At 45.9% G+C, this 13,591-nt stretch overlaps 1 protein-coding gene across 1 annotated transcript in view; it reads left to right on the top strand.

Annotated features, from left to right (window-relative positions):
* Tmem241 (transmembrane protein 241) overlaps window positions 1-13,591 on the top strand; it is a 133,935-nt gene that overhangs the window by 42,332 nt on the left and 78,012 nt on the right. The window contains 5 exon segments of the mRNA XM_052741536.1: window positions 1,101-1,152; window positions 3,545-3,593; window positions 5,251-5,296; window positions 8,377-8,390; window positions 8,393-8,411. Coding sequence (XP_052597496.1) covers window positions 1,101-1,152; window positions 3,545-3,593; window positions 5,251-5,296; window positions 8,377-8,390; window positions 8,393-8,411 — 180 coding nt within the window.

Raw genomic sequence — 13,591 nt, 5'->3', positions numbered from 1 at the left:
AATGGGAACAGCATATATTCACAGTGTACAGAAAGACATCCCCCAGCAGTGGTGCCCTTGCCTAGCATGCAGGAGACCATAGGGCCAGGCCCCATTACTGAGAAAACGTTCCCCTCCAGGACGGTGTGTGTCTTGCATAGCCCTTAATCTTGGTCAGTTCCTCGGCCTTTCTGTGTAGTTTCTTTTTTAATTTGCCTTCCCATTAAACGTTTTTAAAACTACAGTTATTTGTTGTGGGTGGTGGGTGGTGTGTGTGTGTGTGTGTGTGTGTGTGTGTGTGTGTGTGTGTGTGCGCGCGCGCGCTTGTGCCACAGTGTGTGTGATATGTGGAGGTCAAAGGACAGCTTACTGGGGTTGGTTCTTTCCTTCCACCACGTGTGGACCAGGAATTAAACTCAGGTCATCAGGCTTGGTGACAAGTGCCTTTGGGTCTCCACGTTTGTGAAGGTCCCAGCCTGTTTGTGGATTGTGCCCAAGTTTGGGTTTATTGTATTATTTCCTCATGACTCAGTTCAAAGCACCTAAGACAGAGGTACCATGGACTCGATGCTGTGTCCTGAGGGCATCTCATCAAGAAGCACGTGACGACTATGCCCTGTTATTAGAGATATTGAGATCTTAGACAAAGTGGCGGTGGACAACACGATGCTCTTTCCATGCTGCATTCATTTAGTCATTGGCCTGGTTGTGGTCTGATCTCCCAGTTTGCCTCTTTCCCATCTGGGGGATTGATGGTGAGCAGGAAGATTTTTGGAGTGAGCCAACCCTAGTTTTCAGGTGCTCTGAATTCTGGGCTTCAGGAACAGGCTAGCTGAGCTACTGAGGAGGAACTGCCTGGCTGTCGGGGGAGCTCTTCGCTGTGAGATGATGGTCAGGGCAGCCGGGTGCTTTAGAGTCGCTGGCCACTTGTAAGTCCCAGTGGGCGGTGCGTTTCTACCCTCATGGCTGTGAGATGATGGTCAGGGCAGCCGGGTGCTTTAGAGTCGCTGGCCACTTGTAAGTTCCAGTGGGCGGTGCGTTTCTACCCTCCCCGACTCCCTCTCTGAGATGTGCTTTGGTGTTGAAAGCTGAAGTTGCCTGTTGTGTCTGCCTGTCCACAGTGCCCTCTTCCTCGTGGCTGCTGCAGGGTGCCTTCCCTTCCAGGATGCGCAGGTAAGTCCAGCGAACTCACAGTACTGTCAAGACTCTTGCAGCTCACGTCGATGTGCAGTGTTTCTATGCCTTTCTTTTTGAACCACGATAGCCTGGCCTAGCAAAGTTGCTCAAAAGCGATGAGGCTGGCTACCTCGTGGCCCAGCTTATCCTTTCTCCAGGCCTTAGACAGTGGTTCCTGGAGGTGTGCGGTCTGACCTGCCTCAGGAACCTGTGATCCCATGCCTCGGTCACCCCAACCTTGGGTGCTCAATCAAAGTTGCTTTTTCTTCTCATCCCTTTTAAGACTTCTTCTGCAGGGTGTTTTCACTGGCATCCTGTGCCCAGGCTCTTTATCTTCTGAGGCACTGAGGGGCCCCTTTCAGCCCTAGTAATCACCTCATTGCTAGTTTTTTCTGTCTTACTTACCTTTCTTCCTTTCTCCTCTGGCATTCTCAAGACTCTACCAAGTGTCAGGCACTGAGCTGGGATCCAGGAATACAAACATTAGTCTGTTCCAGCAGAAATCGGAGGCCATGTAGAGCAAAGGAGAGGGGAACAGGCCAAGGCAACAGATCATTATAACATGGGGAAGCCAGGGATCTGCCAGGGAGACATTAAGGTTGGGAAGCACCTACGAGGCTTAGGGGCCCTATTTATAATCAAAGAGTTAGTGTGGTCCAAATCAGCTGGTAAGTGTGTGTTTTAGAAATTTATCCAGAGCTTTGTGATGCTGGAGCAGGCCTCTCCTGACCGTGCTTAACTACAGAAGAATGGGGGGGTTAACAGGAGAGAAGGCAGGGCGACTCGGGTGAGGTATGGCTATTCTGGGATTTACCATCATGTCAGACCTATAGTGTGTCTAGTCTGTTCTGATCCCTGCCTCATGCAGAGAGAGAGAAGCAGAGAATAAGGAAACGAGTGTGTTTGGTGATGGTAAGTCCTGTAGAGACTAACAGTAAAGAGGAAAGGAAGGAGTCGGTGAGGTGGGGCAGTGAGACTGCTTGTCTGCCATGTGGAATGCCCTGGGTTCTATTGCCAAAGAAAATTAGTAAATACAGAGGGAGGATGGAGTCTCCTTGGCTGAGTTGAAGGGGAGGCATTCAGGCTTGGGAAAATGCAGCATGTCCTTGTTCTCCAGGTTGGGAAGCTGTAGATGTGACTGAAGATGTGCTTGTCCTGTCTCTGAGTTTCGGGGAGTCCCTTCGTGGTCACCAGATGGTACTTAGGGAATCAGGGTTTCCCTTTGGGGTTCTTAGTTTTATTAATAAAAAAAATTAGGAGTGAACTCAAACAGAAACTGGAGGACAACTTTATTAGAGTTAAGCTATGAATCTCAGCAGCTGGAGAGAATACCGGAGAGAAGCGGGGCAGGGAGCCACGCCTTTTAAGTTAAGCTGGCTGGTGTGGAGGTCAGCCACAGGGTGGCAGGCAGCCACCATGGCTGAGGAGGAGCAATCCGTTAAAGACTTAGGAGACCCAAAGTGTCAGAAAAAGCACATGTAGGTTCTGGCCAGCATCTGGAAGAAAGATAGAAAAAGAAAAAAATTTGCATCTGTCTTACTTAATTTGCATCTGTCTTACTTAGCATTTCTATTGCTGTGAAGAGACACCAAGACCACAGCAACTCTTAAAAAGGAAAACATTTAATTAGGGTGGCTCGCTTACAGTTCAGAGGTCAGTCCATTACGGTGGGACTTGGCAGAGCGTAGGCAGACATTTTGCAGGCAATAGGAATGGTCTCTGACTTTGGGAGTGGCTTGAGCATAGGAGAACTCCAAGCCTGCCCCCACAGTGGAGCACTTCCTCCAACAAGGCCACACCACTCCAACAAGGCCACAACTAATAGTGCCACTCCCTGTGAGCTTATGGGGGCCAATCACATTCAAACCACCACAACATCTTTCTGAGTTAGAAAGGTGGACACAGCTGAACCCCATTATTACCAGTAGGGACTGTGCTGCGAGTGAGAATTCTGGGAAGTCAAGTCAGTATCTCATTAGAAGGATACTTATTCCGTTTGTCTCTTTAGCGTGTTTTAAGGCGAGCCAGCTTTCCTGGAGTGGTCCTGCATTTCTGTGGATAGTTCCTGCCAGGTCTTGGACCCACCAACCAGTTTATCTCTTAAGAGAGGAGACAATGGCATGTTTCCACCTAGAGAGAGATCCCATTCCTTACCACAACAATCATACAGGTGTTTGGATGTCATAAGTTTATAGTTGAACACATTGGGGGAGGGCAGAGGGGACACTGGAGAACCCAGGAAGATGTTTGGGGAAATGAACTGATTGTAGGCCCTGGGAAGGTTCTCTGGAGCCTTTGGCTCGTGTGTTCACCTGGTTCCTGATTGCTGTACAAATTTCTGTTTGTCTGTAATTTAGCTTTTCCTTTCCTTTTTAATTCTGTGTTACAGTTTGATCCAGATGGCTATTTTTGGGCTGTAATTCACTTATTTTGTGTAGGTAAGTTTTTAAAAGTGTTTTCCTTAAATAATTGAGGACTGTCCTTCAGCTCTCGCTGTGTAGCCATTTTATAGTGACTCTATGCAATAGGGAAATTAAGATATTAAGGTTCAAGTTTAAATGGACATTTTCCAGATTTTTTTTTCTACTTTGGGCTTTTCCTCAGATATTTCCATTTTCAACATAATTTCTCCTTTGTGCCCAACTCTCCTTGCTTTGGATTTTGCTGGTAATGTTAGTTGCTCTTCCATAAAAATGTGGACTCAATGTATGCGAGGGGACTCAGTAAAGAAACTACTGATGTGACTGCTCCATCAGGGGCAAGCTTGCTATTGTGGGTAAGGAAGAGAAAATATTCAGAGGCATCTGGGAGAGTCCAGAACAGAGAGAAAGGAAGCAGGTTGGACATAGCCAGAGCTCGGGACTCGGGAGAGCAAGAGAGAATAGCAGAGATGTGGAGAGGTCAAGCGTAGCGGAAAGTAAGTGCTGGCTCAGGGGTGGGCAGACGCAGATTTAAGGAAGGACTCCTTTTGAGGATGGAGAACCTGTTCACAAGGTTAGGAAAGAATGCCTGCTTTATCTAAACCATTGTAAATCCTTCTGTATCGTCCACCTGGAGCTCATTTATGGACATAAAGGCTTCCTGAGAGACATTCAGAATGTCATGTCTAAAATTCTTCCAGTAGCAAACAAAAAAAAACAAAGCGTGAAATTAAAAAACAATCTGATTTTCCTTCAGATCCTGAGTTCAGTGTTTCTTATTTGACTTTGATGCAATCAGAAATCTCAGGGTTTTCCCTTCTCCACAAGCATCATGGGAAGGAAATGAAACTGACTGTTAACAGTGCCACCTGGTCACTCCCGGCCAAGTGCTTCCTGCCGGCTGAAGTGCCTGACGTTATCACAGGATTTGCAGGCCTGCAGCCCTCCTGTTTGCTCCCTCCTGTCAGTGTGTGAGGCAGGGAGAAGGGCAGCGCCCCTTCCGGGCCTTTCCCTGTGAAACTGAAGAACCAACCTGCCTCCATCATAGGCTTGAAAGCATCTTCTAGTAAAGACAACTAGGCTCATTCCTGTTTATGATCAAACCTCTGTTTCTCAAGCATTGGGCTTCGACCCACTTGTGACCTTAACTACAAATGGTTCTGTACTGCATGTTCCAGGAATGGCAACTATGTCTTTGTTTCAAAAAGTTAACCATCTTGCAACCCTACCTTTGTTTCAAAAGGGTTGTTCTGACTACCTGTGTTATGACCACCCTGCACTCATGTCCTTGTTTCACAAGGTGTTATGGCTAACTTGTTGTGCTTATGTTCTGCTCCTGTAATCCTGCCTACTTTACCCACCAAATCCCCCATTTAGAAACTCCCTACCACTGAGCTATAAAAACCTTGTCTTCCTCATGTCCAGTACTGACCTCTCAAGCCCTCCTTAGGGGGAGGCAGCCCGCTTTAATTAATTTGGCCGTGATGATTTGGGTCGGTGGTCTTTCTCCTCATCTTGGGATTAACAAAATAGGGACAATAGGGACAAAGGGGCCAGCACTCTTTTGGGGTCTGGGGCCCAGCTGCCTTTTCCCTGTGAATTTTTCTGCTTTCCTGGAAGTGTGGGCAGCTCTTTAAACAGAAAGTGCCAATGACTTGTGTCCTTTCATATCTAGGGGCTTACAAAATACTTCGGAAATCCCAGAAGCCCAGCGTGTTAAGGTAAGCTCTTAATGTTTGGGGAGCTGGCTGGCTAAAGAGATGAGACCTGTGTGTGATACAGTCTTCCCTGTAAGCCATTGCAGCTAGGAGAGCAGATGGCTGCCATCCCTCTTGTTGCCAATTGGGCCACTTACCTCTTGTCAACTACCTTTAGCAATGTGTGCAGAGCCAAGGAAGTTCCCTCCCCTTCAGGCAGGGCCATTTAGGTGATAATTTAATTTAAATGCCCATATCTCTAGTTGTTCAGGGTGTACTTGACTGCACCTAGCTCAGAAGGGCAACTTCTGTGTTCTTATTTTCACTGGCCCTAAAATTTGACTCCGTTTATATCTGGAAGTCTCCCTAGTTCCCAGTCTTTGTTATAGGTAGCCAATGAAACAGCCTTGGTGAATGTAAAATTTAAAAAATTAAAATTAAAAAAAAAAGGAAAGGAAAGAATTCTTGTCTGCACTGAGCTGGGGCTTGAGACTGACCAGCTGGCCTCTGGGTGTGGGCATGTCTGCAGGCCCAGAGGGGATGACTCCCAAGCCAAGGCCCTGTCCCTGTGACTTGTACTTCTTGGATTGCCTTTTCTTCTTTAAATGAAGTATTTTTGCAACCAGAAGCCAGCAGAGCCAGGTGTGGTTGTGAATACCTGTGAATTCCTCTTTGGCAGGAGGATCTAGAGCTCAAGGCTTGACTAGGCTCCAGAGAGAAACCATGTCACAGAAAAGAACAGAGCCACATCAAAGTGCACGATGCCCACTTAAACCTGAGGTGGGATGAATAGCACATGGCTCTTATGGTTTAAGTGTGTACCATGTGGAGTTAGAGCATACACCGAGATAGAAGTTTTTAGCTGAATTTTGAATTTATTTGCATATTCTTGATTTTAAAAAAGAAACATTATCGTGTGTATGGTGTGCATATGTGAAGTGTGCTCGTGCCGTGGTTTGTATGTAGGTGAGAAGACAGCTTTGGGGAGTCAGTTCCTAGAGAGCAAACTGAGGGGCTCAGAACAGCAATACCAGCTGCGCCACCTCACTGGCCCTGGATCTGTATCTGCTAAGGATGCCAGCCCTGGAAGCCAGTGCATCCCGTGGAACAAGACAGTCAGTAGAGCTGATAGCTGACAGTCCTTTGAAAGTAGCCGCGCGTAGGTGGGAAGCAGCTGGCCAGGTGAGGAGTGTTCGCACTAACTGGAGACGGTTCCGGAGGAACGGGCCATCGATCCCGCATTTCCTGCCTCTTTGACAGTCAACTGCATGTCGGCTGCTGCGGTGGGCTTCGCCATGCTAACCCAACGTCTAGTTGGGGGAGCTGGTTTCTTCTTTACTTACTTGGATAACTAACTTGAAATAAGGATATATTTTTTTTGTTTGATCCTGAAATGAGTTGGGTGTTTTGTCTGTTTGTGGGTTATTTTTTTCAGTTTTATCATGTCAGTAATCTAATTTTCTCTTCCTTCCTTCCTTCCTTCCTTCCTTCCTTCCTTCTTCCCTCCTCTCTCCCTCCCTCCCTTCCTTCCTTCCTTCTTTCTCTCTTTCTTTCTTTCTTTCTTTCTTTCTTTCTTTCTTTCTTTCTTTCTTCTCTCTCTCTCTCTCTTTCTTTCTTTCTTTCTTTCTTTCTTTCTTTCTTTCTTTCATTGAAAGATTGCATGAGATTCTTTTCTCATGCATTATATCCTGGTTATAGTTTCTCTGCTCTTCCCTCTGGATCCTTTTCTCTCTCTCATTAGAAAGGAACAGGCTTCTAAGAGATAACAAACAAACATGACAAAATAAAATATAATTAATAAAATATAAATAAATTAATAAAATACAATAAATTAATAAAATTAGTAAAACTTTCATATCAACACAGCAACCCAGCAGGAGGGACAAAGTCCCAAAAGCAGGCACAAGAGTCAGAATCAGAGACCTATTCGATCTCACAGTCGGGAGTGTCATGAAAACACGTGCTAATAGCTATAATACGTACTCAGAGGACCTGCTGCAGACCGTGTGGGCCCTGGGCTTGTTGCTCAGTCTCTGTGAGCGCATATGTACCTTGTTAGTTGATTGAGAGGGCCTTGTTCTCCTGGTGTCCTCCATTCCTTCCGGCTCCTACAGCATTTCTGCCTCCTCTTCCATGGAATTCCCAAGTTCTGAGGGGAGGGATTTGATGGAGACCTCTAATTTAGACACTTTCTGCCTAATGTCTGGCTGTGGGTCTCTGTATCTGTCTCCATCTGCTGCTGGAGGAAGCCTCTCTAATGATGATTGGACAAGGCATCGATTCATGAGTATAGCAGAATATCACCAGGAATCAGTTCTTTTTTTCTTTCTTTCTTTCCTTCTTTCCTTCTTTCCTTCTTTCCTTCTTTCCTTCTTTCTTTCTTTCTTTCTTTCTTTCTTTCTTTCTTTCTTTCTTTCTTTCTTTCTTTCTTTCTTTCTTTCTTTCTTTCTTTCTTTCTTTCTTTCTTTCTTCCTTTCTTTTTCTTCCTTCCTTCCTTCCTTCCTTCCTTCCTTCCTTCCTTCCTTCCTTCCTTCCTTCTTTCTTTCTATCTACCTACCTACCTACCTATTGACCAGTAGTGTTTGGTTTTACCCTAAGTATTTGTTTACTTTAGGACTATCTAGTCTCTGGTTCTCGGTTACCCAAGCAGTGTTGGGTTTGGGTTCCCTTTTGTGGGGTGGGCCTTAAGTCAAACCAGACATTGGTTGGCTGTTCCCACAAGTACTGTGCCACCGTTGATTGCCCTAGCATATTTTAAAGGCAGGACAGATGTAGGCCCAAAGTTTTGTGGCTGGGTTGGTATCCATATTTCTCTTTCCATAGTTTGGTGAGTCCCTTCCTGCACCAAAGAGATGAGAACACGGGGTGAGGTCTCCACGTAGGCACCAGCTCTCCATGTTCAATGAGTTGTGTGAAATTTAAAAAGTTATTTCAGGTCAAATGACAAGAATTGATCTCGAATATGAAGTGCTCCTTCTCCTTTGATAATTTATGAAATCAGTAACTTGGAGGTAGAATTTATTAATAGAGTATAATGACCATTTATAGATTTAAAAATTCCATTGTTTTATGAGTCTTACCTTTTTCTCTTTCTAATTTCTCAGTGACATTGACCAGCAGTCTTAAACTATATATTCAGGTAAGACAATTTACATTTTTCAAGAATACTGTATATCTTACTTAGAGATGAGTTTTTAATTTTCCAATGATATTTTGATTAGAGAATTTGAAACAAGTTGGCCTGCTAGGAAAGCAAGTTTAAATTTTGTGAGTGGATCACATTCTGAAGAATTCACATGGTTGTCCTGTCCTTAGTTCAGACAAGAGGAGCCTCTTTGGCCTTGAGCTCCAGAGGGTCCCACCCTTCCCCCTGGGTGCCCACACCTTTGCTTCTAGACTGCATCCTGCACAAGCTTCTAGACTTGTACGTTCCTTGTACAGGTGGTCCTGAGATTGGCTCCTGTCTTGGCTCCCATCTTTCCAACACACACACACACACACACACACACACACACACACACACACACACACACCAGGGTACAGAGCAGAGAGCTAGAGGCCAGATCCCTCTGATGTGAGGCTTCCAACACTCTCAGGATTCTAAATCTTAATCTAGACTTTAGGCTGTTTTCATGGTGTGTTTGTTAAGGTGGTTAGTCAGGTCTGAAGCTTAATCTATAACCTTTTAAGTATGGCTTATGGACTCCTGTGTGCCCTCACCCCAGCCAGCAGAGGATGGGTCACCCTGCTGTGTGGGATATGGACTCCTGTGTGCGCCCTCACCCCAGCCAGCAGAGGATGGGTCACCCTGCTGTGTGGGATATGGACTCCTGTGTGCGCCCTCACCCCAGCCAGCAGAGGATGGGTCACCCTGCTGTGTGGGATATGGACTCCTGTGTGCGCCCTCACCCCAGCCAGCAGAGGATGGGTCACCCTGCTGTCGCTCAGGATGGTTCTTAGGCTTTAACACGTTAGGTGATCCGATGCAGAGACTGAGAAGGTGAGACTTGCCGCTGAGGATCTGAGTGTGCCTCGCGTGCAGACTTGTGGTGAGAGGACCGGGTTGGACGTACCTTAGCACTTGGTGGTGCTGACTTCTGATGGAGTTACTTAAGACGAACATTCCCAGCAGCTCCATTTCAGAGAGAGCTCCTGCTGTACTCAACCCAGCAGTTATTGAAACACCCTTTAGTATTTTGATTTTTAATTAGGTTGTATGTGTTTGTATGAAAACAAGTACTAGCAGAGGCCAGAGGAGGACGTAAGATCTTCTGGACTTAGAGTTACAGATGTTTGTGAGCCTCCTGATGTGGGTGCTAGGAATTGAACTCGGGTCTTCTACAAGAGCAGTACACACTAACCACTGAGCCAGCTCTCCAGCCCCGACAGCACTGTGATGAATGTAAAATTTACTCCAAGCATGACGGTTTGCTACCTTTACACTCAGTCAAAAAAAAAAAAAAAAAGCCCCAGTCATAAGATATTTTTCCAGAAAAACTGCCAATGGTTCTTGGTATTTCAAAATGTTCCTCATGGCTAGAGTTCAGTGGTAAAGTACCCAGCATGTACTAGGCTTTGAGTTTAATCCCTAGCACTGTAAAGAAAAGTATTTCTCAGATGTTGGGTCATAGTAAGTAGTTCTGCACAGAAGATATATGCCATGCAACAGAGGTATAGCAACATGGAAAAATTTGCCTCTGTGGTCCTCAGCTCTTTACTCTGTCCTTTTGCCCTCCCTCAGGTGTGAGGACATTTATTGCCTATGACCCTGTACTAAGGACTTCCTGGCTGTGGCAGTGGCACACTCCAATAACTCCCCAACTCTGTTCAGATTTTTGTTGTTGTTGTTCAGTAAAGTGGTGAAGACATTTGAATCAAAGTGAGAACCACTTTTCTTTTCTTTTTGTTTTTGTTTTTTTGAGACACGGTTTCTCTGTGTAGCCCTGGCTCTCCTGGAACTCTTCTCTGTAGACCAGGCTGGCCTCGAACTCACTGAGTGCTGGGATACAAGGCGTGCGCCACCACTGCCTGTCGAGAACCACTTTTCATCTGGTCACTACTGCTTGATGCTGGGAAATCAGCGTCTAGAGATCTGCACTCTGCTCAGTCTATGGTTTGTCCCTGTCTAGGCCAGCTTGGAGCACTGCCCGCCAGGGTAGAGATTTGTTTTGGTCTCTCAGTATTTTGGGAGATGGGTTAGGTGGAAGGTTCTCAGTCTTTGGCAGATGTTCTTCCTTCATTGAGAATCCATTTGCTCCTGACCCTCACTCTGTGCTCTCCCACCATGTACTCCCACTCCCAACACACCTAGAGGTGGGTACCTGCATCAGAACTCATTTTGAGCATCTGCTGTGTGCCTTATACTGCTATGCTTGAGACCAGAGGTAAATAAAACATGGTTCTTCCCCTGAGAAGGTACAGTGTAGGAATAAGGAGAGGGCAACCCGTTTGTGCATTTCAGATAGATGAATCCGGCCACAGTACAGGGAAAGGTTGACTAGAGGGCTGAAAAATAACTGAGACTTCTAAATACAGATGTGCCTTCTATCTGCATTTTGGAGAATTTAGGTAATAGATGAGAGGTCCTTGTATTGTAAATTCTTTCTGATCTCGAGTTCCCCCAGTGTATAAGATAACATTTATTACTATGATGTTGCTAACACATTCTCTACTTCTTTGTTCTCCAGGTGAGATTATGCACAAGTCTGTCAATGGGGAAGGGACAGGCCTTCCCTGGGGTGTGGCTCAGTGAGACAGAAAGCATGCAGGCTACTGTTTCGAGATCACGGTCCCCTTGGTCTTCCTGGTATATTCCTATGAGCACTGAGATGCTTTCTGTCCTGTTTACTGTTCATTCTAATACTAGAACAGTTCCTGGCCAGGCCCACAATGGTTCAGGCTTGTGGTCAGCTACTGAGGAGACTGAGGCAGGGTGATCCCAAGTTCAAAGTCTGTCCTGGGCTACAAAGTGAGGTCAGGGTAGCCTGGGCAATTTAATGAGACCTTATCTCTAAAAATCAACAGTAAAAATAGGGATGAAGTTATAGCTCAGCAGTAGAGAACTTACCAACTATGTATGAGGCACTAGGTTCAATCTGCAGTACACACACACACACACACACACACACACACACACTTGATTATAATTTCAGGAGTTATTGCTCCATGGCAGGATAAGGGGACCCCTTTTCCATCCCAAAGTATCTCCTAGGACCTGCCCTGGTACCTTAAATACTACCAGGATTACCTTACTAGGTTAAAAAGAAATCAGAGTTGACTCTCTAATCCCTATTTGCAACTTCACAAACCCAGCCTTACCCCCTACTTGTGTCTTCCTGGGGGACCAGAACCATATTTTACTCATCTTGGGGTCACAAGCATCAGGCATGCAGTTGATGCTCAATATGGGTCCTGATGGACTCAGTCACCTCTCTAAATGTATTTGTGGTGAGAATATGTCTGAAAAAAAAATACGACTTGAAACCCCTTAAGAGTTCTAAGATTAGAAACTACCAAGACTAAAGAGAAAAATGTGCTAATATACAAATTATGCTCTATACAATACCCAATGAAGAGCAGACCTTTTAAAAACCTACCCCTTGATGAAATATTTACTGAGTGCCGTGTGTGTGTGTGTGTGTGTCCACGTATAAATTCTGTATTATCAACCTATAGGTTCTTGAATAATGGGACCCAGGGCTTGATCCCTTCCACTTTCTCATAAGCCTTTTCTCTTCCCATCTCTGCTGTTCTAAGAACATTCCATTAAAAAAAAAAAATCAGGGCGGTGGTGGCGCACGCCTTTAATCCCAGCACTTGGGAAGCAGAGCCAGACGGATATCTGTGAGTTCAAGGCCAGCCTGGTCTACAGAGCAAGATACAGGACCGGCACCAAAACTACATTGAGAAACCTGTCTTGAAAAACCAAATAAATAAATAAATATTCATTAAAAAAAAAAAAAAAAAGCCGGGTGGTGGTGGCGCACGCCTTTAATCCCAGCACTCGGGAGGCAGAGCCAGGCGGATCTCTGTGAGTTCGAGGCCAGCCTGGGCTACTGAGTGAGTTCCAGGAAAAGGTGCAAAGCTACACAGAGAAACCCTGTCTCGAAAAACCAAAAAAAAAAAAAAAAAAAAAAAATCAAAAGCACAAGACAGGGCTTAAAATGCTGCTCATCAGCAGGGTGCTGGGCTAGCATCGTGAAGCCCTGGGTTCAGCTTGACTCTGTTTTAGAGGAAGAGTCTGGAAAATCACAAGTGCCCAGATGCTGTCCTTGGAGATGTTGATATAAGCCAGGATGCTGGGCTGTTCTGTGATACAGCCTGGGTGTAGACCTGAGCAGGCCTTCCTGTACATGTAAACCCAGCTCTTAGACAGTAAGTTTTGTTTTGTTGTTGGTTTTTTGAGACAGGGTTTCTCTGTGTAACAGTTCTGGCTGTCCTGGAACTCACTCTATAGACCAGGCTGGCCTTGAACTCAGAGACCCGCTTACCTCTGCCCCCGAAGCACTGGAATTAAAGGGGTGCACCACCGCCCAGCTTAGACAGCAAGTTTTATTCCTACATTGTAACCAGATGAGTTGCCTAGATGACTTGGAGTTTTGCTAAGTGCAGCAGCAGAAGGTGGGATTTGGCCCTGTGCAGTTGGTTCTATGCAGCAGGAGTGCATGGAGGTGGAGAGACTTCCAGAGAAAGGATGCAGTGCCAAGAGTGAATGTGGTCCACATTACAGACTCCCTCCTTTGCATCCCTCAACACTTGGTCTCTATCCAGCATCAGCTTAGGTAGTTTTCGGCTATACAATGGGCAGATAAGTAGATTTGTGAATCAGTTGAAAATTTAACTACTTTTTATACAGTTCATCTTTTTTTATTAATTTTTTTCATTTATTTACATACCAACCATAGTTTCCCCTCTCTCCTTTCTTCTCGTTCCCCCCATCTCCCCCCCTCCCATTTCACCCGCTCCTCCTCCTCCATCTCTTGTTCAGAAAGGGGCAGGCCTCCCATGGGCGTCAACAAAGCATGACACATCAAGTTGAGGCAGGACTAAGCTCCTCCCCCTGCATCAAGGCTGGGCAAGGCATTCCAGCATGGGAAATAGGTTCCCAAAAGCCAGCTTAAGTGCCAGGGACAGGTCCTGATTCCACTGCTCAGAGCCCCACAAACAGACCAAGCTACACAACTGTCACCCACATGCAGAGGGCCTAAGTCGGTCCCATGCAGGCTCCCTAGCTGTCGGTCCAGAGTCCATGAGCTCCCACGAGCTCAGTCAGCTGTCTCTGTGGGTTCCCCATCATGATCTTGAAACCTCCCCCCCACT

The sequence above is a fragment of the Peromyscus californicus genome, unplaced genomic scaffold, assembly GCF_007827085.1.
Source record: "Peromyscus californicus insignis strain IS unplaced genomic scaffold, ASM782708v3 Scaffold_17__1_contigs__length_78620276, whole genome shotgun sequence".
NCBI lineage: Eukaryota > Metazoa > Chordata > Mammalia > Rodentia > Cricetidae > Peromyscus > Peromyscus californicus.
Note: the sequence above shows the minus strand (reverse complement) of the source record. Positions and strands in the feature narration are given on the sequence as shown.